Source organism: Chionomys nivalis, chromosome 4 (genome assembly GCF_950005125.1).
Source record: "Chionomys nivalis chromosome 4, mChiNiv1.1, whole genome shotgun sequence".
In the NCBI taxonomy this organism is placed as follows: domain Eukaryota; kingdom Metazoa; phylum Chordata; class Mammalia; order Rodentia; family Cricetidae; genus Chionomys; species Chionomys nivalis.
In genome coordinates this window covers 89,415,511-89,443,395 of record NC_080089.1, presented here as the reverse complement: position 1 = coordinate 89,443,395, position 27,885 = coordinate 89,415,511, and the positions used below count along the sequence as shown (strand labels likewise).

Sequence of the window (27,885 nt, the reverse complement as noted above, 5' to 3'; positions counted from 1 at the left end):
GTAAGTTATGGACTTCTCAGTATGAAAATTTATAATAGAAATTATAAAAGAGCATTTAATGTTATTTCCTACAGATAGAAGAAAATACAAGCTACTTTTTCTTATTTGCATTTATTTTATTGAGAAATATTTCCAAGCCAACAAAAATAGTAACATTTAAAAAATTTTCAAACTATTTATTTTCAAAATAATATCAGGTTTCTTGTAAGAAACTAACGAACAAGATTTGACAGAATCAAGTGTAACTTTATAATTAATACTAGCAAGGTTTAAATTTAACAACAGATGAAAAATAAACTACAATTAGGATGCAACTTTTCCATAAAACGCTATTTCTAAATATATATTTTTATTTTTATCGTGAATTTAGTGAATATTTTAGGTGTGTATAAAGATATGCACCCATGTCTATTTCAAACATGTAGAAAATCAACTATCATTCAGAAAACACAACTGTACACATTAAAGAAAAATAAAGCCATCTGTTTCTCATTTACACGATCTCATCACATAGACATCAGATATTCTCTGTCTTCTTTCATTCTTTCCACCATGCTACTGAGTTTTGTTCCTACTCACAGCCTTCAAAAAACATGTAATCCTAGGTGGAAACAAAACCAGAGAGTTTTTCAGAGACAAAGAGTGAGAATAGGTACAGAAAGCTAAGGGCACTCAATGCCCAATGATGTAATGTCATCCATGTAATGAGTAAATGAATAAATGTTGGAAAGTATAAAAAGCATGACCTTTCCCTTCTGATTACAATAGCAATTAAATTCCATAATTCAATTTATTTTTCCATGTCTGTATCAATTTAATAAATTCCCATGTACTTTCTCTAAATATTTCTTTTCATATTTCCCTTGAAATCTATCCATCTTTCTTCCTAAGTTGCAATTTTTTTCATCAATGATATGAGTTTATGTTTGTCAATGTTGTGTTTCCATGCATTTCTGTGCTCATGGAGGCCTGAAGAGGGCATCAGATCCCCTTTAACTGGACTAAAAGGTGGTAGTGAGTTGCCATGTGGTACTGGAATTCAAACCAGGTCCTCTGGAAGAACTACCAATGCCCATGACCTCCTGCCCATTCCTTCACTTTTTCTAGTTTCCTTCTAATAATGTAATGTCTCAAGTAACATGCTCAGCTTTAGACTTGGGGCTAATGAAGACTCTTCATTCAGAATAAAATACAGATCAAGCTTTCCGTTGAGGGTCAGCAACTCTCTTCTAAATCTGCCTAGTGTTTCCCATACTGTTTCCTTTCTATAACTATTAAATCTTACATAATTTGTTACTTTCCCATTTTTCCTGTTCTATTATATCACCAACAGTAATAACTCAGCTCTTTTGCTGATCACTTATATATTACGACGCCTGTGTTGCTGCTTTTTTCAACCTGTTCCTCACAGTTCCCTCAATATTTCTCTTCAAACCTGTATTCACAGCTATTTTATTCTGCTAGCTTTGAACCAAGAAATATCCAATTTTAAATAACTTACTCAATATTTATAGAAAACTTCCTGATGTTTAAAAGATTTTTAAAACAATTTTCTTTTAATTGACACAAAAATGTGATTATAGGGCTGGAGAGATGGCTCAGGGGTTAAGAGCACTGCCTGCTCTTCCAAAGGTCCTGAGTTCAATTCTCAGCAACCACATGGTGGCTCACAACCATCTGAAATGAGATCTGATGCCCTCTTCTGGCCTGCAGGCAGACACACAAGACAGAATGTTGTATACATAATAAATAAATAAATAAATAAATATTTTTAAAAAATGTGATTATATTTATGGAATATGGGTGATGTTTCAATGTGTGTGCATAATGTATAAAGTTTAATAATTATATTGTCATAAAACAAAAAAAATATTTATTATATATTGTAGTGGAAATTTTTGAAATTCCTTTCCATGGTTTTGAAGTCAATGCTACATTGTAGCCTCTTCTTTGCCATAACATTCAGAATTTTATTTTTCCAGCAATAACATTTCTTCTAGAGAAAACAATTGCCATTCCTTTTCCAGTCCTGTTTCACATCAACATAAACTCTGCAGACTGTAGTCTTTCATACATGAAGGGTCTTTCACATCCACGGACTCTGATTTAAAATGATTCCCCAAAATTAAAGCCAAACCTACCTTTTCGTTGTAAAGAACACTTAACACACACACACACACACACACACCTTCTTAACATAAAATGTTGGTTATATTTAACCTTTTGGCAAACAAACAAACATAAAACAAAGCATAACTCAAAGAACAGTTCTGTAAAAAAAAAATCTCAGCACCTACTCATTTTGTTTCAATAACGACTATGAGCAAGCTATGTCTACCTGTTCCTTTACTATATAAAGAATAGGCAACCCCATTCTCCTAGCCACATTATTTAAAAGCGAAAAATCTTTTATTAAACCAGCTCCTATTCAAGGGACAGCTATGGACAATTGTTTTTAACTAACACACCAAAATAATTCCTTCATACAATCAAATAGCCAGTCATTGTTTGTATTTACTTGAATTCTCATGAATGGCTTTTATAGTTTCCCTTGAAATGACATCCAAACACGACTCCCAGTAGGTATTATGGCTACATCCTGTTTTCTTTTAGCTTTATTTTACTTTGAATCTGCTTATTAAAAGAACAGACTGTAGGGCTATACAGGATCTTGTTTTGTTCTTACTGCATCTCCAAACAATGTTTAAGATATCTCATGCTTCAAACCTTGCTACATAGTGGAACCACCTAGGAACTCTACCCAGACTATAAAAGCTTGGATAAAACCTCAGAGAGTTTAATTTAGTAGAGTTGGGGGCAGTCTGTGCAGGGAGAGTTTGAAGTCTCCTAAGTGTTTGTACTGGGTAGCTAAGGCTGGGAACTACTGCTTTCGTCCAGTAATGGTCAATCTTGGTTGCATATGAGAATCCACGTGGGTACTATGAAACTACTGATCACGAATTTTTGATTTATTTGAACTGCCAAGATACCTGGGTATATAAATATATAAATTAATTTTTCTTATCAATCCAGGAATACTCTAGAAATTGAAGTTAAAGGCATGACTAGATATATAACTTTATTGTAATTTATGGTTATATATTACATGATAATTTAATGATTGGACAAAATTTACATTTTAATTAGACATTTTTCTAATTAAGTACAGATTTAACACTTTGCCTAATCTCTAATTTTATGTTTTATTAAGAAAAAAAATCCTGAAAGACAAGAATCCCTGAATAACAAAATTTGTATTTTGTCTTATGACAAGGTATAGTCTTCTCAGAGAGAAAGTAGTGAAATCCACATCTGGATTTCAGGATTACATGCAATTAAAGAGCTATAACAAAGCAGAATTGCATATGAAACCCATTAGTGTAATAACGTCACTTTGGATACACAGTATGCCCAGATATTATGTGTGGTGATATCTTGTTAATGTTTTAACAAATAAAACACTCTGGTGATCAGAGTGCAGAGCTAAGCCACTAGAGGCCAGGAAGTGGTGGCACACACCTTTAATCTCAAGAGTTGGGGGACAGACAGATATGTTAGTTCAAGGCCAACCTGGGCCACACAAAATTGATCCAGTCTGAAAGAGAAACAGAGCTCATACAAAGGTGATCCCAGAACGTGGGATCCCACACCTTTAATCCTAGCACTAAGGAGCTGGAAACAGGAGATCAGTGCAATCTGAGGAGCAATGCAGTTTGAGAAGCAGTGCAGTCTGAGGGAGTCAGTTTGAAGAGAAAATCTGAGAAAAGGATCACCCCTTTGGTCTGAGTATTGTTAAAGATCAATCAGAATTTGTGCTTACAATTATGGAACAATTCTGCCAAGGATTAGCAGGGACAGACTTACTATGAGGAAACACGCTCCGAGAGTCACAGCCTTCATCTTCACATCAAGGTCAAGCGGGAACTGGATCCCAAAGTTATCTGAGTCTGTGAAGGCCTCTTTCACACACCCCGACCACTGCTTGGAGATCTTGCCGATTCTGGATTGTTCATCTAGAGATCTGATCTACAGATGAAAATAAAAACATAAGGATTTGTGGAATGCGTATAGCAAACCTACTTTCAAAACTGGAGTAAAGTCAGACAAATATTTTATTAAAATTATGTTCAAAAGTGTTTCTCTTCTGAAATTTCTAGAGGTTAGTAGATGAAACTCCTGTTCTATATAATCTGCTTTGAGAAGCATAGCTTTCACGCAGGCTGACCACACAAATGTGGCGGAGGCTCATTGCCACCTATGGGTGGTAGACAGGGGGAGCATGGAATACATAAAGCCATGAAAAACCTAAAGAATAGCTGGCTACTGGAAGAGACCAACAAGAAGCTCCATGGAAAGATCTCAAGGCAGAGATGGGGTTGGACTTGATAACAAGTGGGGAGTAAAGAATACAAGAAGAAAAGTGTGTGAAATCAGATTTCCAATGCAAAAAAGGTTCTGATTTGGGGGCTCTGTGGGAGGAAGACACAGTGCCACATTTTACAGTAGAATGAGTAGGACACAAACTAAAGCCACCCCACAGAGGGTGCGTGAATGCTCACCAAAATATGTACACACAGACTTAAGTCAAAGCAGGAGGACGTGTGTCCTTTCCAAACCTACAAAAGGCATCAGAGGAGGAATCAGCCTCCTTTAAAGTTCTTGTCTCTGATAGGATCTCAGGTGGGATTGCTTTCTGTATGCTATAAATATGTTTTATTACCATTGGTTATTAAAGAAGCTGTTTGGCCTATGGTTTGGTAGAGTAAAGCCAGAGGGGAAATCCGAACAGAGTTTAAAGAGAGAAAGTAGGCAAAGTCAGGGAGACACCATGTAGCTGCTGAAGGAGTAACATGCCAGCACCGGTAAGCCACAGTCTAGTGGTGATACACAGATGAATAGAAATGGGTTAATTTAAGATGTAAGAGTTAACTAGAAAAATGTATAAGCTATTGGCCAAATAGTGTTGTAATTAATGTAGTATGATTATTTGGGTCTGAGTGGCCAGGAAACAAACGCATAGTCTCTTACTACAAGGATTCACCAAGCAAACATGGGGACATTCAGAGGCAGTCAACATCTTAGTATGGCTGGGGGAGGATGGCACCTTACATGCTCTGATGTTTATCTCTAACTTGAATGAAAAGTCATAAACGATTGCTCACAGAGTAGTTCTTTCATTCCACACCCACACTGGTCAGAGTGCACTTTCTCTTCCTTGAGAACTAGGTTTTCTCCTATGTCTAATTTGATGCCAGGGTGTGGCAGATGACTTGAGAGTTCGCCAAGGCTAACTTGCTTGGCCTTGATGTGCATCCAATGAGCAGTATCACCCACTGAGCTGCTGTGGGTAGTCCTGGAACATACTTTCCTTGAGTAGATGGGAGGTCACTTCCTGTTCCACGTGAGAGCCATCTACATGAACTTCCATCAATGCACAGAAAGTCGGATGGACGAAAGGCCATGATGTGAGCATAGCGATGTCAGTTTGTAGTCATGAATCATTAGAGTTGTATCAGATATGACACGGTGATAAGCTGCCCTAAAGCAAACGCTCTTTTGTAACATCTTAGCATCTTATATGCAATAGCTGTCCTAAGCATTTATAGTCAGTCATAAAAACTTCACATAGATGTTTGAAGTGTGAATTAAATTATGGAAGATAAACAGTAACTTATTAATATCATAAACCCAAAACTAAGATAAACACATGAGTATTTACCATAGCTTTACAAAGAAATAACTAAGTTAGCTGACTTTATTTTCAAATGTACATGTAATTTTATTGGAGGGATGATCAGAAAAGTAAATTGCAAATTACAGACAAAAGTAACCAGAACAAAAGGACTTTTAGCTAAATTTGAGAAGTTTTGTTTTGTTTTTCATCAAGAGAGTGTGTGATTGTGTGCATGTGAACTTGCAGATCTTGGTGCAGGTGCAGGAGTCTGAGAACAACTTGAGGATGTCATTTTTCTCCTTCCACGACTTTAGTCCTGTGGGTAGAACTCAACTGGCCAACCTGGTAGTTGCTAAGCCACGCCTCCATACTCAGGCACGTTTTCAAGGAGACACCTGAACATCTTCGAACTAATGCACTGGCCTAAGGACAACTGTAACTGTTCTACTCACAGTTCTAATGCGATTGTTAGGGGCTCGTAATATTTCCCATTTCTAAGACATGAACACTGCCAACACATACTCTGCAGGAAACAGAACAAGTGGGTGTTTCTAAGTTCTGTCAAAGACAGGACAGATGGCATTCTAAATATATCATAAAGGAAGCAAGTCATTTAAGACAAGGCGTATTGGGAGGCATCATGAAGACGGAGGGCACAATAAAATTTAAAATCTTTAAGAATATCACAAAACTCCATTTTTCAATTAAGCACATGACAGCAAAATTTCCCTTAATAGTGTTTCTTGATTAAAAACAGAAAAAAAATCTATCATATGTTGTAACTACTTACTACCTTCTCTGGTGCTCACACAAGCATAATGTTCTGCATAAAGAATTATCATTACAAATGCACTTGAGTGTTTTTATACACACACATATCATATACATATTTTTCTGTCACAGGTATTTTCTTGAAATTCTCAGCTCTGCCCTTATCCATGGATTCTGTAAGAGGAGAAAACTACCTATCCACACCCAAATTCTCAGAGAAATCAAATTCATAGGAATGGAGGAAGAGGCGGTAAAAACTGAACGAACCTGTAAAACAGAAACCTTGGGGAGACTGGGATTGGGGTACCAGAGTTTCCACAAAGGGTCAGCTCTACTCAGCCTTAGAGAATCTTTCCTTGTTGGGAAATTAAGCTCAGGTTTGCCTCATTTTGATTTTCTAAGAAAAATACGTGGATTTTAGATTTAACAAATTCCCCATCCTTAAATACTTGCCAGTAAAATGGAGCAATGAGGCTGGTTAGGACATTTGTTGTAGAAACCTTATAATGTCAGACATATTAAAGTACCAGTGACCTAATTTGTTCCAAAGGTTTATCAGAACCTAGAGAAGCAGAACTATGCCTTATGCAAGGGCCGCATGACCAAGCCCTGCTGGAGGCCTATAGATGCAAACACTACTGAGTTCTATGTATGTGAAATTCCTATTAATGTATTTCTGGTATAGAGTTTATTTTTATTGGGATGGGAGAACTGACCTGCTTTTTTTTATAAAGAAAAAAAAACCCTGCTAGTGAAACAGAAAATAGAAAATATAATACTCTTTGAAAAACGTTATGGGAATGGGTGTCCCCCTCAAAAGATCTTATTCTTTGTTTACTCTTCCTTGATGAAGTAAGTTGAATTGTGCCAGGCAGTAAGAGGAGTCATGTGGCTCCTTTAGGCGACTGAGAGAAGACTGCTTGCCCACTGTGCTGAGAAAGCACAAGAGTGGCTTGGAGACGGCCCCTCAGAGGCTGTTGTGAAAGACCCTGTGGAGGGTGTACAGGAAGATGACTCACATCCAGGCAGGATGGAGCAGGACAGCCTGAGGTTAGTTCACACTACTGGGAATAGAGCGTGATTTACAACTCAAGTCCTGTTTATTTGAGGAATATTCTATTTCAGAGTTTCAAGCCACAGTTCAATAGTTCAAATGGAAAATTTGGAATCTGAAACAGCAGAGAAGAGAAAAGACATGACTTCTACTCACTACACTGAAACTTCACTACATCAGTGGGGTTTTGGCAGGAATTCCAAGTGACAAAATTTGTGTACTTTCCCAAGAGCTGGTGAGGTTTATAATGCAGAATGAGGGAGGAAAGGACCCTAGAATTATTTTAAGTGTTTTGGTTACTCTTAGGTGAATAATACTGTGTTAACAAAAGGAAGAGTTGCTCTGCTTTTGTTTCTCTGTGTCTCTCTGTCTCTCTCTCTCTCGTGTGTGTGTGTGTGTGTGTGTGTGTGTGTGTGTATGTATTCATGTTTGTGCATGAGTAGGCATACTATGTATGACATGCTGGGTACAGAGGTCAGAGGTCAAAGTTAGGTGTTTTCTATTATTGACCACCTTATTGAGACCCGGTCTCTCTCATTGAGCCAGGCTTTTCTTTTTCTTTTTTTTGAGCTAGAATGGCTGGCCAGCAAGTCTTAGGAAGCGTCCCCCCTCACACATACCTGAACTGGGGGTAGAGGTGGATATCGGCACACTAGGGTTTTCCTGTGGTTGTTGGAATCCCCTTTCAGGTCCTCATATTGTACACTAAACAGGGTAGCCATTCAGCAAATCACTAGCAAAACCTATAGAATTTTTAAATGCTTGAAGGTTTTCTTTTCCTTTTTATTTATCTGAATTGACCTCTGTTTTCAAAACACTGAGGATACTCTACATTAACCTTAAATCAGAGTAATGATCTTTGCTCTGAATAATCAAATGACCATTATCTAGATGGATACACATCAGCTCACACTAGGTAACACATTAAGAACATCCTTAGGACTACATTCCTTTTGTTAGGAATATATTCTTGTCATGTCAGGAAAGCACATCCTAGGAATATTGTGATATTTCTTACCTCAAAGTCAATGTCTGTACAGCAGGTACATGCAACACACGGACCAACAATTTTTAGAACATTCTCCTTCTTCTCATTTTGAAGAGTCAATTTTGGCAGACATGGATGCCAGTTCTGAGTCACATAACCTATGGGCACACCAGGAGGAGCTTGAATTTCTATCTACAAAAACAAGAGTGCATGATGAATGGAACCATAGCCATACCATCCAGGGTTAATGGATTCTTGAAAACTCTGTTGCTCTCCTTCTCAGTTGATAGGGGAATTCCACACTGACCTCCTGGAGACAGCAGGGAAAGCAACAGCTACTGCATCTCAGGGGTCTCTCCAGAGTCATGACCTCTTGGCCCAGATTGTCCAGGATCCTCAAGGTGAAAGGTCTAGCTGCTTCACAGCAGTTCCGAGTGCAGCAGTCAGTATCTTCCACAGCTAGGTAAACCATCTGCCCGAGGCTGTTCTTAATTTCAAATTTATTATTTGTTTCAAAGCCTGTTAAGACTGAAAGCACACAGGGGAAGTTCCATTCACCACTTTGTTAGGAACAGCGACTCTCTCCTAGCAATGGGAAGGGTGCCTGAGACTGCAGGGAGCAGCAGGAAGTGGGAGGGAAGCAGTGGAGAGATGTTCTGGACCTGAACACTTAGGACACAGCAGTGGGAAAGGAGAACAATAAGGTATGAAGGAAAGATGGAAGACATCCGTATGTGAGACTTCCTAAGGGATGAAGCTGCAAGTTCACCTCCGTGGACTACATCACAAAGGAGCTTCAGTGTCTGTGAGGTGCAGTGCTGAGGGGGACGATGTGTGCATAAAAAATGCCCAGTCATCTTTTCTGGCAGAGTGTTGCTTTAGGACTGAGAGGGACTTTTCTAAAAGCACAGATGGAATAGTAGTAGTAGTAGTAGTAGTATGTATGTATGTATATTCTGTTAAGTTCTTTGGACTCTTTTGGGGAACCCACCACCCAGCTCCCAAACGAATCACACACAGAGGCTTATTCTTAGTTACAAACATCCAGCCTTAGCTTGGCTTGTTTCTTGCCCACTTTTCTTAACTTATATTATCCCTTTTGTCTTTTACCACTGGGCTTTCCTATTCTCTTACTTCTGTAAATCTTATTCTTACTCTGTGGATTGCTGGCCCCTGATGTCCTCCTCCTTCTCTGGTTACATCCCCAGCAGCCCCTTCTCTCAGCTTTCTCCTTCTATTTATTCTCTCTGCCTGCCAGCCCCACCTATCCTTTCTCCTGCCTCTCCTATTGGCCATTCAGATCTTTATTAGACCATCAGGTGTTCTAGACATGCAAATATTCCCAACATAGAGATGTGAAAATGAAGAGTGAAACTGGAAAGAAATCAGAAGAATCAGAAGAGGACATTGGCTCAAGTAATCAGGAAACAGGCTGTTATATATTAAGTCTGCTTGCCCTAACAAAAATAGCCTATAGATTATTTGAAATACAGCTATGGGACTATGATAAAAGCAAAATCAATTCTATCTGTACTTAAGTAATTGTAACTGACCTTAAAACCCGGGACATGTTATAGAAAATCAAACAAATATGATATAATCTACATATATCCTTTGAAAACTCATTGAATCTGTCTTTGTCTTATGAACTTGTATAAATAAAGACGCAACCTGATTGTTATTCAGTCAGAACTGCAAAATTTCCCCCACCATCAAGCCAGACCCACTTCTTTTCCTTCCTGACACCTTATCTGCTGTCCAGACCTGTGAAGGTGTTTTCTAGAATCGAGCCAACTTTTCATAATGCCCTGCTAGTTAGAAGACAACACGGGTTCATACATCCTTCCCGGCTGCTTTCTGGAGGGTGTGGTGATGCACCTAGCGGCGTCTTAAGTTCTTGCATCTGGGGACACTGGACCCAAAGAGGCTTCTGAAAGCTCTTTTCCCACTCATATCAGGTGTGTTCTGTGAGGAGCGCCTTGGGGGTCTGTGTTCAGTCCCCCTGAGACCACACGGCCGTTTCCTTCAGCTGGGAATCTACAGCTCACATGTACAGATTCTCTAAGACTCCACTGTACTTCCAGCAGAAGCTGGGGTTACTAACAATTTTGTTGTTGTTGTTGTTGTTTGAGACAGGGTTTCTCTGTAGCGCTGGAGCCTGTCCTGGAACTAGCTCTTGTAGACCAGGCTGGCCTCAAACTCACAGAGATCCGCCTACCTCTGCCTCCCAAGTGCTGGGATTAAAGGCGTGTGCTACTAACAATGATTTTACAAATGATCCCTGTCCTAATTCCTACAGACCATTCACTGTGGGAGCCAAACCACTGTCCAAGGCTCAGCTCAAGTCTCATAGGTCTCGGGCTGGCAGAGAGTGGCAAAGAGGTAGGAGTCAGGTGAAGGGCAAGGAGAGTTTAGTGCAAGCAGAGAAAGAGAGCATAAGCATCGCCTGATTCCTTTCTAAGGCATGGGAACACACATCTTCACAGGAAGTTTGATCACCTGACTCCTACTAGAAGTGGTCAGGAAATTATGTTCATAATCTCTTTACAGTGAAGAGAAACCACTGTAGCCTCCTGGCTGAACATCCCACAGAAGAGTGCTATAGGAGAGGCAACTCGCAAGCTCCTGTTTCTAGAAATACCATCAATAGAAGGGATACACACCTTCCAGAAGTTCAGTTTGCTGATGAATCAGAATCTGATCTATCTGTTACAGAAAAGAGAATGAGCATGGGATTATTTATCAAGTCTCAGTTGGATCAACATTTCACAATTTGCATTTTATTGCACATAGCATTAAATTTTTATATTTCAATGGCAAATGTTTATTTAAAGATGTATTTATTTTATGTATATGAATGTTTTTGCCTACATGTATGTAAGGGTGCCCCTTATATGCAGTACTTTCAGAGGCCAGAAATGGAAGTCAGACTTTCTGGAACTGGGGCTGAAGATAGTTGTGAGGGGCCATCTGGGAGCTGGGAATCAAGCTCCCAGATTGCCCCTTACTTGATGTGTGTGAATTGATAACACACACTTTACAGCTGAGTATTCACAACAATGAAACATTTCTAACCCTGACTTTGAAATCACATAGGACATGTTAGTGCCATGTGTGCAAGACAGACTGGAGATGGCTTAGATATCACAGGGTCGTCTGGGGTGTTCATAGACTGAGTACATCCACAGCCCTTTTACTCCATTGACTTTTCATACCAAGCTATTATTAAACTTCATATTTTTGTTAAAATTTATTATCACTGAACTATAGTTCAGAAAGACCCAGGCTTTCCTCCCTCACTGGAGGCATTTATAATATTTGGCTTTCTAAACAATAAAAGCAGCTTTGTAGTCTATAAAAGTACATATATGAAAAACTTACTCTTGCCAGGCAGTGGTAGCCCAGGCCTTTCATTCCTGCACTGGAGAAATAGAGGCAGGCAGATCTCATGTTTAAGGCCAGCCTGATCTACAAAGTGAGTTCCAGGATAGCCAGAGTATGCAGAGAAACCCTGTCTCAAACACAAAACAAAACAAAAATGAAAAAAGAGAAAAATTTTTAAATTGTTCTTTTTTATGTACCACTATAGATAATAACTAAAAAAAAATTTTTTTTTTACACTTTGTTTTCTCAAATTCCAAGGCTGTGGGGTCAATCTTGGGGGAAAACGTCTTTGTGCTCATTACCAAAGTTCACATATATAAAGTAAATTGTAATGACTGCTCCTTGGTTTTGAGGCTCAACATAGCAGTTAAGAACCTCTGACACTAGTTTCTCCTTCCAAAGAACAGTGGCAATTGTCTTGTGCACACATCATAGATTATCTGTAAGGATTTACTTGGGACAATGAGTAGAATAATGTATAACAAATTCTGCCTGTTGACTGTTATCAGAGGCTGAACTCACAGGAAAGAAAACACAATTATCTCACACATTGATAATTTGCTTAACTGAACTTCATTTGGGGGAACTGAGTAACTAGAAGACACAGAGGCAAATGCTACACTCTGGGGAATTATCCATTTGTTGTCCAAGCACATTAGAAGTAGAAACACAGTTTTGTCTTTTGTGAGTGCTGAGCATGTGAATTTACCTGACTTAAGTATTCTAGCCCAGGTGGGCAGTTCTGAAGAGGTGGCGGTGCTGGCATCCACTGGGTATTCACGAGAATGATAGCCTGGCTTCTTTGAATAGGAAGCTGGGCTGCATTATAACCTCCACTGCCAGCTGTTGCGACTGTGTAGCCAAGCTGAGGCCCCGGGTAAGCAGACTGGGGACCTTGGTAGCCAGTCTGGAGTGCAGCAGGGTGTCCAGTATGTGCCGAAGGTCCTGAAATAGGAGCAAAACAAAAACAAAAGACTTGCAACTTCATAGAGAAAAAGAATCATCAGTTCATATAGACTTGTCTTGTGACCTCTCTACTCACAAGGTCTGGTCTATGGCATTTAAGGCTTCTCAAAACAGTATCTGTGGCTTATCCCTGCTTCTAATTATAAATATGAAGGATAAACAGCCAAGTTTATTGTTACACTAGTCACATCAGCCAAGATGTGGAGTCAGCGTACATACCTACTGACGGATGATGAAGAAAATTTAACATACACGCCTACACAGATATAGATAGCGATGTAGAAACAGGTATTATGGATCTAGATATGGATAATGGTGGATTCAGCCATAAAGAAGCATGAAATCATTTGTAGGAGGAAGTATGAAACTAGACATCACCATATAATGAGACACAAATCAGATGCACAGGTGTTTCTGTCACCAAGGCGTGACTCTGGATCATAGTGATTTTCTGTTTGTTAGGTTTTTAGATAATTTTTTTAATCTGAACTCCGAAATGAATTATAATATGATATTTCTACTTGTGTATCACCCCTGGGGTGCGTGCAGACACACGTGCACACAAAATTTAGAACAACAGAGCAAAGCTCACAACAATTTTAAAAATTAAATTAGCAGACCAAGTAACACATTGCACTGTGACACCAATATACCTGAATATCATGTCCTTTGCTCACAATTCATCTCCCATCATCCTGTGTACCACCCTGTATCTTCCCACTGGGTTCTGACCAGTCCCCAAAATAGTGCAGTTTGCTTTTGATCTTATACAGACACGTTTTTTTAAATCTAGATTCCACAAAAATATTATTTTAAATAAATAGGATATCTCTCTTTGGAAATCTGGCTTGTATCTCTAACTCTGTTTTTGTTGTTGTTATTATTTTACTTTTTGGTATTTGTTTGTTGAAATGGTTCTACTATACTGCCCTGGCTGGCAGGTCTTTAACTTGCTATGTAGGCCAAACTGGTGCCAAACTCACAGAGCTCCATCTGCCTCCCAAGTGTTGGGATTAAAGGTAGACACCACCACACCCAGCCTGGTTTGTATCTCTTAATATGGTACTGTCCACTTTCATCCATCTTCTACAAATGACATAATTTTCACTCTTCTTTCTGACTGAATAAAACCTGTGTGTGTATGTATGTCTGTCTATGAGTGCATATTCATGGGCTTATTGAGTGTTGTTCAGTTATCTGTTGATAAGCACCTAGGATGATTCCATATTTTGGCTATTACGAACAGTATAGTAATAAGCATGGATAAATATTTGCCTGTGGTATGTTGACAGATTCCTTTATGAGGGGATCATGTGATAATCCCATTTTAATCTTTGGAGGGACCTCAAATGCTATTTTTTTTTATTGACTGTGTTACTTTCCCGGAACTACAATAAGTCCCCATCCCCCATCATTAAAGAGGATTGAGGGGGCCCCTGCAGGTGTTATACAGAGAAGGGAACCATGCAAAAGAAAGATGAAAACCCAGTGCATGTTGACTTCATCAACCTGCATCAGACTTCCAAGTGATGTGGGAAGGTCATATGTCTATCTGTTGCTTTTATTGGTTAATTAATAAAGAAACTGCTTGGCCCAATAGGTCAGAACATAGGTGGGTGGAGTAGGCAGAATAGAATCCTGGGAAGAAGGGCAGTGAGGTCAGACATGATGGAGCCAGCCGCCAGGTCAGACATGCTGAATCTTTCCCGGTAAGACACCACCTCATGGTGCTACACAGATTATTATAAATGGGTTAAGCAAGATATGAGAGTTAGCCAAGAAGAGACTAGATATAATGGGCCAGGCAGTGTTTATATGAATACAGTTTGTGTGTTGTTATTTCGGGGCATAAGCTAGCCAGGCAGACGGGAGCCGGGCCCCAGGAACGCAGCCCACTGCTCCTTCTACATCTAGGACTCTGTTAAAAGGCAATTTATTTCCAAGGTATTTAAGCCAAGTATTGTGGGATATTTGTACACTGTGATAATGTATTGTTGTAATTGGTGTAATAAAAAGCTGAACGACTAATAGCTAGGCAGGCAGGAGAGGTGGGTGGGACTTTCAGGCAGTACAGAGAGGTGAGGTATCAAGTCACTCAATGAAACATAGATTTAAAAACATGGGTTAAGTTATAAGAACTGGTTAGGGGGAAAAGCTAAGCTAAGGCCAGGCTTTCATAATGAATAATTAAGTCTCTCGTGTCGTTATTTGTAAGCTGGCGGCCCAAAGAAGAATCCATCTGCACAGTACAATATGAGGAAAGTTTCCTGATAATACAGCTCTACTGAACAAGAAAGCAGAATTACTTTGAAACTCAACTCAGGAAATGTGTCATTTCTTCAAAAAAATGGATTCTAGAGATAGACTTCCTGTATCTTAAGGGCCTATGGAAGGGTCTGGCCTGTCTCGATGATAAAGATGCTTAGAAATCATGTAGGCTATTAGCCACCTCTGGTCCTAATTATGGGAGTTGGGGGAGACTCTGGCTATAAGGGTCATTTAGATTATTAGTCACCTCCTGGTTGTAGGAGCTTGATATGGCCTGGCCTGACAAGATCACAAAGCAGTTAATCATTTCCACTTCTCAGGTTTCTGGATGGAAGAACAGGTTTTTCATCTTTCCGAAACCAAGCTACCTTTTCTAACACACTTCGTGCCTGATACAAACTGAATTTATCATGTACCCCAATTTTAAGTTAGCTGTAAGGCTAATTAAACTGTTCTATGGGTGCCTATGTTAAATTATGAACAATCTAGGAATTCTCCAAGTATTTTATCTAGGAGAACTCAGAACAGCGTTCTCAACCCGGGCCCCACATTACCAACACCTGGCTTTTCGGAAATTATCAGTCATTGTTCAGAGGTGTGGTTTAATTTCCCTGTGAATGTTCTCTGTATTAGTATTTTTAAATGAAAATTAATGACAGCCATGGTTGTGAACTGCTGCCTTAGAGCTTTGGAGCTTAGCCAGTTCCTATGCCTTTAATTGACAACATCTGGATTAGATCGGAGACCCCTGGGGAGTTTTCTAAGACAATTACACAGGCTATTCAGCTCCCAAGCCAATCTGTTTACTCAGAAAAGAAAACCGAACGCTTGTACCCTTCTGCCCAACCAGAACACCTTTGATATGAAGCCCCAGGGTGCTCTTTGAGGATCTGGAGAGCCTGTTACTGGTAAATCCAGGTATGCCATCAACATTGGCCTTGACAAAAGTCCAGTAATGCTGACATTTGCATTTGCTTAGATCTCTGAAATAGTTTACTGTTGGAAAAGATAAATGAACATCTAGTGTGTATTGTATGTGACTAAAGAACGGGGCAGCATATATGAAGTCTTTGCATGTGTTGCAAAAGTAAATGAGGCTTACTATGAAGTGGGGACATTTTTGCTGTATGTAGCTTCCAGTTTTATGTTTTTATTATTGTTCATGGAGTACAATTAATTCTAAATACATGGTTCAAAAACACCCACAGTTAAATCTTCTAGACATCATAACATGAAGGACTTTCAGCACCGATGAGCAGCCAACAAACATTTTACTTACTATCTTATCAATATTTATTGTCAACATTGTATTTCACGAGTAAATATAAAATGTGCATTGCATTAGTTCTTCCCAATGTTTACTGTCCTTCATAAATAAAAATCATTTCTTTGGAAAGCATGTATCATCTAAAAGCAAAACCTAGGTCACTAACATTTTTTAATCCAATTTTTAAAAAAAAATTACTAAAATAAAGACATAGTCACCACCTTTCTCTCTCTCTTGGGAACATCAATTGATTAGTGCTATATATTTTTTTTTCTTCAAGTATTTTACCTTGGAATGCTGCTGGTGGATACTGAGGGACATACCCAGCTGGCAAGTGTGTTCCTGGGCGGGGAGCCTCCATTGGCATGCCTGCAGTTCAGAGAGAGTACATGTTTATGTGTTTAAATGAGACATGCACTGGGAAGATGTGTGATGTTGAACTGAAACATGCAAAGACAATTCAGCACATTAAGCTGTGCCTGTAAAAGAACCAGCACAGGGAACAGAATCCTGTGTGCAGCAACTTCTCTTCTAGGTAGCTTGAGGCAGTTGTGACCGGGGCTGAATTCCCAAGATTTGTCATTTGTGACATTAGACCAAAGATAATTTTAAAAGCATACATAGCCTGGCGGTGGTGGCACACGCCTTTAATCCCAGCACTTGGGAGGCAGAGGCAGGTGGATCTCTGTGAGTTCGAGACCAGCCTGGTCTACAAGAGCTAGTTCCAGGACAGGCTCCAAAACCACAGAGAAACCCTGTCTCGAAAAAACAAAACAAAACAAAAAAAGCATACATAGATAGACAATGTAGAAAACAATAGAACTCCCTGTATGTGGTGATGGTAATAGCTAGAAATGTGGGACTGTTTTTTAATAACTATTTTCACTAATTCTTCGAGAATTTCATACATAGTATTTTTGACATATTCGCTCCAATTCCTCACTGAACTCCTCCCAGAAGAGCTCAAACTGGAGGCAATGGTTTACTAAACTATGAATGAAGAGTCTGTAATCATTGCCCTGAGACTTAATTTTAGGGTCCTCATGCCTTCTGCTAAGAGCACTTGCTGCTGTTCAGAGGGCTCAGTTCGGCTCCCAGCACTCACCCTGGGCAGTTCACAACTTCCTATGAAGCGGGTTCCAGTGGCTGAACACTGTTGGCCTCTGGGGGTATCTGCTCACATAGTCTCTCTCTCTCTCTCTCTCTCTCTCTCTCTCTCTCTCTCTCTCTCTCTCTCTCTCTCTCTCTCTCTCTCTCACACACACACACACACACACACACACACACACACGAAAACAAATCTTTAGTACATACACTTCTGTGCTACCGTTTTGATGCTTACCCAGAACCTGTACTACTGGGGCTGTATTGTTACATGTTTGGTTTTGTTGTCGCTGTTTCTTTGTGCTTTGTTTCGTTTTGTTTAGCGAGGGGTGTTTGGGACAGGATTTCTTTGCGTAACTTTATGAAACCAGTCCTGGAACTCCCTCTGTAGACCAGGCTGGCCTTAATTGTCCACAGTCGCTGCTCCTTACGCAATTCAAGGGCAGCTTTCTGAGTGGGATTCTGTTCCCTCAGGCACCTACTCTTTCAAAACTACCAAGGAAAGCTTTATCTAAATCTAAAGAACTCACAATTTAAGGCTTGAGATGGAATTCTTCTCGGTCAGAGAAGCTGAAGAGCAAGCAGCTAATCTTCTCCCTTGGCAGGCGTCTTCCAAACAATGCCGCCGTCCTTTTCTCCGCTCCCACTTAAAAATCCTTCCTACGCCTGGTTCCTCCCTACCGCTTCCTGCCAGATACTTGCTGATGAAGCCTCCTGCTCGCGGGTTAATTTTATTTTAATCAAACACACCTTTTAATTGTTAACAAAAGCGGCAGGGAAAGAAATGCAACACACTTTAAAATAATATTCCCCAACAGGGCTGAAGTGTACAAAGTTTCTGTTTGAGTGAGAACTTCACCCCAGCCGCTGGCATCCATATATCTACAGTCTAAAATAAAATGTTCAGGAGGAAGCTCCACTCCAAGTCCCCTCCCCCATCCCTCTCCAAACCTTGCTTCATCTTAGAAAACCTGCCAAATGATGATCCCCTCCCCCAGAGATGCTCAAGATCACTCCACGGGGTATTTAAACTGCCCCCCAGAAAACAGACGTGTGGTTTTCCGGTCTTCTTTTCTGTCTCCTCTTTTGGGGGCTGGAAAATCATCCCGGAGCGTTGAATCCATTAAACCCAGGCTTTTTCTAATTCGGTCTGATTTGGATTGTGTCATCGGCAGAAAGACTATCAGGGCAGAGAAACTTTTCAGTTTCTAAATCATAATTAAATGACTTCTACAAACTATGCTATTCACTGACAGTCAAGTAACACATTACAATGCTATCTTCTATATATTATGTCTTGAATCATCTTACTATGCGCACAAATGTTTTAGTCCACTACTTCTTTATAGACACATCTCTCTGGTGAGTCATTTACCCACCTCAAGCAGTCAATAGACATAAAGTAAACATCTTTTATGCTACTTTTGGTTACACTCTTGGTGACGATGGCTCTGTCATTACAGAAATTATGATCTAGTAGACATTACACTTACTTTATTTTCTTCTCCATTTCTTGCTGGGTTCTTGACCATAAATTCAAATGTTTCCATTGTTGAATTATAGAAACATAGAAGAAAGCATTCTGGCTTTCAAACTAATATTTTTGACATGTCGCCCTTCTGTGGACTTTTAAATATCACTCAACTCATTCATTTATGTGTGCTCATGAGAAAGGCTAGATTGAAGTCATTCTCCTTTTTGAAACCAATAGGAAAGTCTTTATTAGCAGGCCAGAGTGGTTTTCAGGGTTCTACTGGGTGATCAGTTTCCAGATATAGAACCGAGAGCCTTTCTCAGGGTGAGCTTTTAAGCACAAAAATCACATCTTGGGTTCGCATACTTTAATTAACAAGAACAGTTAGACAGAAGCAGAATTGAAGAAGTCAAAAAGCAAGGTTAGTACATTTAGAGGATTTCCCAGTTCTCTAGGATGCAATTCAACTCCACTGATCAGACTGCTGTAGCGATGAGCCTGACCCAGAGAAGGACCCACACCCCTCTACGCCTTCCAACTTCCCAATGCTCGTACATCCCTGAGGTTCCCTTTAGTTTACTCCTCTAGACCCCTATGGCAGGCATGCTATATTAGGCCAGTAGTCTCCACATCATTTAAGAGAATCAAGCAAGGTATGTTCTTTGTACTAGAGGATAGAAGATTACCAGGTGTTAAGTTGGGAGCATAACCCCCAGCCCCTGGCCTCAGTCCCGCCAACCTGACCTGGGAGTTGCTTTGCTCTGGACTCCAAATCCCAGCATGCCAGGTCCTGACCCCAAACAGGGTATTTAAGTGGGCCCCCAGTGGAGAAACACATGGTCTTCTGGTGTGCATGGGCTCCCTGCTGTCCTGTCTCCCCCACCACGTACTTGGCCACCTGAGAGCGTCATTCTTAATAAAATGATGGGCATTTTGATTTGGTTTGATTCGACCTAATTGAATTTCTTGTGCCGACAGAGCTGCCCTTTTCTTATTATTTTTTACTTAACACCAGGGAGGTGGCTATACAAGTGCATCTATATGTAAATATGCCGCTAGGTTGTATACTTGTCATCGTATGATTTTATTTTTTGAAAGTTTTCCTGGCCAGGAAAGATTGTAGCAGGTGATGAGTGTTATTGTTGACCTCTGGAGATAGGTAGATTTATACAAATTCCCTAAAGCATTTGATAGTTTGTATCCTAAAATTTCTAACAAATATAGCCCAACTGAAATGTTAGTTCATAGAAAATAGTGATTGCATTAGTAGTCTCTTTTCTGCAGCCGTGAACGAGTACCCTCCAGTACAATCTAGAGGAGGAAAAGGTTTCCTTTAGCTTATGATTCCAGGTTGCATCCACTCTTCTTTTTCAATTGTTCCATAACACTTCAGCAGTATAGAGTCCACGGCAGCCATAAATTCAGGAAACAAAGAATTCCTTGCCCAGATTCCTGTAACAGACCCTAAGATGTCTCAGATCTCTGAAATAACAAACTATTCCCTTCTGCTTCTCAGTGGTAGATGCTTAGTCCTCTGTGCTTAGTCCTCCCATCTGTTAAAGCCATACCTGTAGCCCCACTCCCACCCTGGGTCTCAGAGCACATCTAAAGGAAACACTCCAACTCTGATGAGACATATCTGAACTGGAATGACACAGGTTAGTGCCCTGTAACAATCACTGTTTCAACAATATAAACGGCACACCTATAACTCAAAACAGATGGACTCAGCAGGTTTCTGAGGTTCCTGAGGTCTCTGGGGTTTAGGTAGCAAAGAAAGGATTCTAATTTTAGGAGTCCCAAGAGGAATTCATGTGAAGAGAAATTAAGATAATGGGCAGATGTTCCCATATACCAAAAACATAATAATTACAGTTTAATTTCTGTATTAGCAACATAAAAATAATAGGATTATTAGAGTATCTGGAAGATAGCACCTTCCTTTTACATACGTTTATTTCTATTTATACACTATTTGCAAAATTATTCTCATTTATGCAGAACTTATATTTAGACATACAAATACACATACTTATATATATATACGTGTATATATATGCACGTGTGTAAAACAAAAAATTAAATGTGACCTTAGCCAAGTGCATCTTTCTAAATTGAATTGAGCCATTGTGAAGCTTCTAACATATAAAGTAACTTAAGTCAACATGCATTTACATTATAAAACTTTTCTGAAATTTTATACAAAGTCAATCAATGTTGCAGTTGTTAATAATGATCAACTCCTTGGGGAAAATCTAAGGGCGATGGTTTAATATATTTATCAAGGTCAACTTGATTTGAGACACATCTTTTTTTTTCTTTTCTTTTTTTGCTATTTCTACAAAGGCAGAAGGAAGGAAAAGAAAAATCAAGATCATTTCAGAAAAGCCTCCTTTTTTTTCTCTAACAAGGCAAAATCGTTTTTAAACATGTAATAGAGGTGCTGGAGAGATGGCTCAAAGGTTAACAGCACCAGCTACTCTTCCAGAGGTCCTGAGTTCAATTTCCAGGCACCACATGGTGGCTCACAACCATCTGTAATGAGATCTGATGCTCTCTTTTGGCCTGCAGGCAGAACACCGTATACATAAAAATAAATAAATAAAAATCTTAAAAAAAAAAAAAAGCGTGATAGATTACACATTTTCTTTAAAAATTTCTGCGGAGGAAAAGCACAGAACGTTATGATGGGTGCTCACTTAAGTCAATCAGTGTGATGAAAATTTGCAAAGGTGTGTCTGAGGACTTGTTAGAATGGACTGGTTGTTTAGAGTTATCATTTTTTAATTTGTGTGACGAGAATAAGCCTTGTGTATGTAAATTGTACACAGAAGCATAAAGCTGTTCCATCTGAAATGTATTCTACATATACAATCTGTTTACCAACAAACCTAATATTTAGCTTTCTCAAGGGTTTTAAGGTAAAAATGTATAGCATTGGATATTGTTGCAATATCATCATCATCTCTGTTACTATAGTATCGAAAATAGCATTGGATTCTGTAGCATAAAAAAACACAAGGTAAGAATAAAGGATAAAACACTGTGGCAGAAAACATAACTAGATTTAACTTAATAGCGGGAATATTGAAGTTGTTTATAGTCTTTGTCCATGGTTTAAACAGTTCTAGAATAGAAGACCTTTGTTAACATGCCACACACTGACAGGCTGACAGGCTCAGCGCAAGCAAGGTGTCCTGGAGCTACACAGCCAGACTCATGGGCTAGTCTTCTTCACCTATCTGGTGTAGCTTCATCTAGCCAGGCAAACTTTTGCACTTGACTCTCTTTCCATAGTGTGTTTTTCAGAAAGATTAGAAATGGGTGGCCTACAATGGTTACCAATCTTCTGAAAGCATTTGGGGAGAGCTCAGTGAACCAAAGGTAGAAATGGGTAGTGCCCCTTATGAACACACATATTCGACCTGTCTGTAAGGTTTCAATCTGTCCCATTTTTTTTTTTTAATAAGACAGTTTTCTTTACTGAAGGTCCTTGGCTAGTGAAGGTTTTGCAAATTTCAACAGAAATTTTAAGGGTAACTGCCCGTCATTCTCATCTTGCCTCCGTGGCGGAAAAGTACCAAAGTCTATCTTCTGCAAGGAGAGGTGGAGGTAAGTTGTTTTTTTTTTTTTATTTTATATTTAAAATTTTTTTTTTACATTTTCAATTCAGTTAACAGTTGAATTAGAATGAAAATTGTGAGACTTTATAACCACATATATGAGATGGAAATATTTTTCTTCTATTTTAAAAATCTCTTAGGTTTAGCTATGCTCAGCTGAGAGGTCTATTGCAAGTTAGAAACTGAGAATATGATGAAAGGAGGGGAATCTGTTAATTGTGTGTTTTGGAACTCACTCTGTAGACCAGGCTGGACTCAAACTCAGAGATCCACCTGCCTCTCTCTCCCATGTGCTGGGATTCAAGGCCTTTGCCACCACTGCCTGGCAGTTTTCACCATCTTAATGGTTCTATTCTCAGGCATGTTGCTCAGGTTTGAAAGCAGTTGGGTCTGGCTTAGCGAATTAGTTAATAATCTATGTCATCATTATGGAAATAATTCTTCTAAAAGAAAAGAATCACAAAAAGGCTTTAGGAAAAGAAGAAATATTCATGTTGTATTACTAAAGTTTCTAGTAAAGTTAGGTTCCATGCCATGTGAATTGCCATAGCAGCAGAACAGAATTTTAGGCACAATCTGATGGTGATTACATACATCTTCTTAACTATGGACGATGCTCATGGGAAGCTAAAAACCACAAGGCTGCACTGGCATCCTGAAGTACTGGATAGCTGCCACACTTTCCCAGCAAGGAGAGAGAAATTGCGTTGGGGATAGTGACAGTTCATAGTTTAGTAAAAGCTTTTAACCCATACCCCTGAGGTCAGAAAATTCTCTTATAACTTTCAAAAAGTATTGCTGAAATATCATAAAACCATTATGCTAACCAAGTAAGTAAAAACTAGGTTTTGGCTACTTAATGAGAAAATTACTTATTTTCATTAATTTTGCCTCAATTTCTGACCTACTTTCTACTCTTCCCTCAACAGAGTGTCTCATTCTCACTAACTGATAGGACATTGGAGACTTAGAATTCTGGTGATGGCCTCTGGAACAGATCAGTGTTGGGAAATTAACGTGGCTTACAAACTTTAAGCCCTAATCATGTAAACTAGTTCATCTTGTGTAGTGAATGATTTGGGGTTCAGTCAGTCCTGGCAATGTTTGTAGACACATTTTGTGCATTCGAGAGGTTAACATCTAAAAAGACATGCACTTGAGCTGCTGAGCTGTGTTTTGGGTAATGTTCTATGCAGCCAGAAGAGTTGTGCTTGCACGAATTTGGGCTCGAAGATGTCAGTGAGCTCTTGGGGACACTGTGCAAGCTAGAAGTACCAGAATGGAGAGAACTGGCTAAATGTGGTGTATTCTTTGAAAGAGTAAGACTTTCTACCAAAATCCACTTTGGCAATCAAGGATAAAGAAAACCTGCTTAGGAACATTTATGGAAAGCATCTTAGAGAATTTTATTCATAAACTTTGGATGCAGATTTTATAACAACTAGTACAAATGGGCATGCATGCACTAACACACTTATTTGCAGAAACACTCTCTAATCAGCATTTAAATATTTGCATAATAAAAACTACTCAGTCCCTTATGAGGTGGTAGCATCTACTCTAACAACTTATATTAGCTGATGCAAAATCATTTTAATACTTTAAGTCTGTGCTACTTAAATTTCTAAAACAAGCTGACTTAGGGGCCATCCGCAGATAGGAAGCAAAGGAGAGGGCTACACTCAGACAGCCTGAGTGGGCAGCTGGTGAGCTATTTTTCTCTGCCTTCTCCTGCTGGTCCTTTCTTTGCTGTGCATCCGGTATTCTAGAATGCCAAGCACAGTTTGGGCTTCAAGTAGTATTTATCGCTCAGTAGCTAGCAGGACCTGTGACTTGTTCCTCTAATATACCTCCTTGATTCAGGGTTCCACGGACTTGTGAAGGAGTGTGTGCCTGATGATCTTTGCAAATTATGGAAGGCTAGGCGTAAAGAGAGAAGAATGAAGAGAAAAGAGTCATCTACTTCCTAACCATTATTTATGACATGTCCATATTAGGTTCCTGTGCTACAAATGGCATGGGGTATGTCTGAAAACACCTGCACAAACCGTAGGGTCAGGGTAATGACAAGCAGAAGTATGAGGTAGAAGCAATCACCGGACCAGAATTGATATTTTAAACATGTTTAATAACATCTGCTTTGAGAGACAGAAGCAAGCAGATTCTCAGAGAGAATGACCCTCCTGAGCGGGATAAGGTGTCTGAAAGAGATAAGAACAATTGCTGGGTCTTAGTGCATGTGGGCTCTTTGCATTTCAGTTGTGGGCACTCCATTGTCTTGTTAAGTAAGACGATTTATAGCATGAACAGTCCTTCTTGAGAGTGGTCCTTGAAGGTGAGGTTGTCTGGGACACTAGAAGTTAATCTCTAATATTTGTGTGACAAATTTCACAAGTACTAGGTCCAGCTACTAGCAGTCAAGGGCTGATTATTTGAGTTGTGAGGGGGGTGTTTTTTATTTTTGGCCTTTTGTCTCTGTAATAAATATTTTTACAAATGTAGACAGATGCCTCCCATATCAGGACAAGGCTTATGACCTCCGTTGAGATAGAACTCTTCTCCGAATTAAACAGGAAATCTTGTTGACAACCTAAAGACCAGCCTCAAGTAGAAAGACAAAGAACACCTCTAAATACATGCTAGAAAATGGAAGACCGGTCTCCTTGTTAAAAGACGCACGAAAAATTACCCTAAACCCCTACCTGCCTGCAGGCAAACCTTGTAGAGCTTCATTTTACCTCTCCAGCAAGAGTCCCTTCCTTGCCCCTGGGCCCACTTTCACTTTCCAGGCCTCTAGGAACTTTTCCCAACCTCTAGCCCACATCTCCACCCTCAGATTCCTCTTCCCGGGGCTTCCGAATTTTTGTGTCCTGCGAGGGCCACAGATTCTCTTAGGACAGATAGGGCTTACCGTCGTTAAGCAGCAAATCCTGGAACCCGCACTGGCGCTGCTCTCCAGACCCCTCTGTGAAGTGCAAGGGTGCTGCACTCCACTAAAGTGGGGAGAAAAGCTCCCTGAAGTGACTCAGCTGTGGGTGCCTAAGGTTTTGTTTTCCTGAGTTTTGCGTAGAAAATGATTTCCTTTCCCCACCGGAAAGTTACGCCCCTGTACTCTAGGTAAAGTTCAACCAAATAGCGAGCTGAGCTCTGGGGCCCTTACTGCCCCTCCCGCTCCCAGCTCTGGGCTAGAAGTGATCTGGTCTGTGCATTTTTCTGGAACTCTGAGAGCACTCGTGGAATTTCCTTTACTCTGACCTCCACTGCTTTCTTCAGACTCTGGGACTCAGGAATGCTTTCGCTACTTCTCTGTTTAGATTTGTTTTGCTTGGTTTATTTGTTTGGGGATGGGAGAGTTTGAGTATTTATCCCAGAAGCCCTCAAATCCCCAAGTTCCCCCAGAATACTAATTCAGGTCACCGTAACCAACCAATATTGTTTTTCTTTATGGTGTTTTTGTCATTGAAAAGCCCAGTAAAATGAAGTGTACGGTTTTACCCAATACTCATATTTCCCACTGATAGCGGCTTTCACTCTGCCTTGCATTCTCTCAGACAAGGAAAAGGCAACGTAAACATCTTGAATTAACACCCTGTAATGAGAGACTGTAAACCCCAGCTCTTGGGATGCACTCCCCAAGGGGTCGCACATCCAAAGAGCTGCACTGTCCTACGAGCCCCTCTTACCCTAGGTCATAAATCTCAACTCCAGGAACCATACTGCCCAGAGGCTGAAAATCCTGCACCCCTACACATGGCCCTTCTCTCTGAAAGGATATTCAATGCCCCTTTTTGGGGTCACAGAACCAAATAATTTTTTTAAATAAAATTGCTTCTGGTTTATATGAAAGACCCCTGGAGTGGGGAGATTCTCACTCAAGTCTAGGGATAACACGGCCCCCCAGGAACTCAGGAGAGACCGTCCTTGCTATAATCACATGAGGTTTATTGATAGGACAGGAACCAGTGCCCTGGGGCCGAAACTCATTCCCCACACAGGGGTAGAGGGTTCTACCCTGAGTAGTTGGGAGAAGGGGTACTTAAGGGGAAGAAACCATAACCCAATAACCCAAAGTGGGTAGGGAAGGTGTCATTGGAAAATTCAGAAAATACTAGTGATAATCACAAGGGGTAACTCCCTGTTTCTCAAGATTATAATCTAACTTTATAGTCATCTAGTTCCTGGATTAGAGTCACTAAACCGCTCAACCTAGATTTTTGGTTCTTTTCTCCCCGCTAGACATTTTTTGGCGCTACTCTTTCTGCTAGGGGGGTCTGAATTTATCCGGGTCTTTCATATAGACTTCGGTGATCTGCTCCCTGTTATTTGTGCAATTCCAGGACCCAACAGTCATAATCACGAGAAAGGTTTTGTTCACATTGGGATGAATGGGTCTCTCTGACATGGAGTCTCCCCATAATTGTAATGGGTCTGGATCACTCAAAGATTGATTCAACTTGACCATGAATTAATTTTAACAAGAGGAGGATTTATTAAATACTGGTGTTGGATACTGTTGGTGACAGGACTATAGCTTCTAGTCATATCAACCCAGCACAAAACCACAAGATTACATGTATTTTGTCTACTTGTAGGCAGAGTCTAATTTTAACATAGTACGCATTGCAGTTGTCCTAGTCTTTGAGCAAAGTAAGCAAGTTTGATTACAAGGGCAGAAATAGCAGTTCAGACTTTTTGTTGAGTCTCAAACACAGGACAAAGCTGAGATTCTATTAATATATCAAAGCTGATGCTGGCCTCCAGGATCTCTCTTTATACCTCATCCCTCAGAGTATGACTGGCATACTCGGCCCACTATCCTTAAACTTCTCCAGCCAGTGATCTGAGCTGCCCTTCCCTGATGTGGGAGTGTCATATATCAATCTGTTGATTTCATTGGTTAATTAATAAAGAAACTGCTTGGTCTGATAGGTTAGAACATAGGTAGGTGGAGTAGACAGAACAGAATGCTGGGAGGAAGAGGAAGTGAGGCAGACACCATGCCTCTCCTCTCCAGGGCAGACACGATGGAGCCAGCCGCCAGGTCTTACATGCTGAATCTTTCCTGGCAAGACACAGATTATTAGAAATGGGTTAAGCAAGATAAGAGAATTAGTCAGTAAGGGCTAGAGCCAATGGGCCAAGCAGTGTTTAAAAGAATAGTTTGTGTGTTGTTATTTCGGGGCATAAGCTAGCCAAGCAGCTGGGAGCTGGGAGGCAGGAAGCGGCCTGCAGCTCCATTCTACACTTCCCTATATAGTCCAACCATTTTAGTTACCTGGTCCATTCTTTGGTCTAACCTTTACCTCTTGGTC

The 27,885-nt window shown here is 40.0% G+C and overlaps 1 protein-coding gene across 2 annotated transcripts; it reads right to left on the bottom strand.

Annotated features, from left to right (window-relative positions):
• Positions 1-138: 138 nt before the first annotated feature.
• LOC130873021 (phospholipid scramblase 2-like) lies at positions 139-25,664 on the bottom strand. Of its 2 annotated transcripts, none has more exons than XM_057767514.1 (8): positions 25,485-25,664; positions 16,661-16,741; positions 12,581-12,816; positions 11,151-11,193; positions 8,795-9,015; positions 8,518-8,679; positions 3,865-4,026; positions 139-601 (listed from the first exon to the last, which is right to left on the bottom strand). In XM_057767514.1, exons 2-8 carry the CDS (start codon positions 16,737-16,739, stop codon positions 572-574), a joined length of 933 nt encoding a protein of 310 aa, XP_057623497.1. In that variant the 5' UTR covers positions 16,740-16,741; positions 25,485-25,664; the 3' UTR covers positions 139-571. The 2 variants fall into 2 exon arrangements, with proteins under 2 accessions (XP_057623497.1, XP_057623498.1); XM_057767515.1 differs by lacking the exon at positions 25,485-25,664 and adding an exon at positions 18,007-18,133.
• Positions 25,665-27,885: the final 2,221 nt, after the last annotated feature.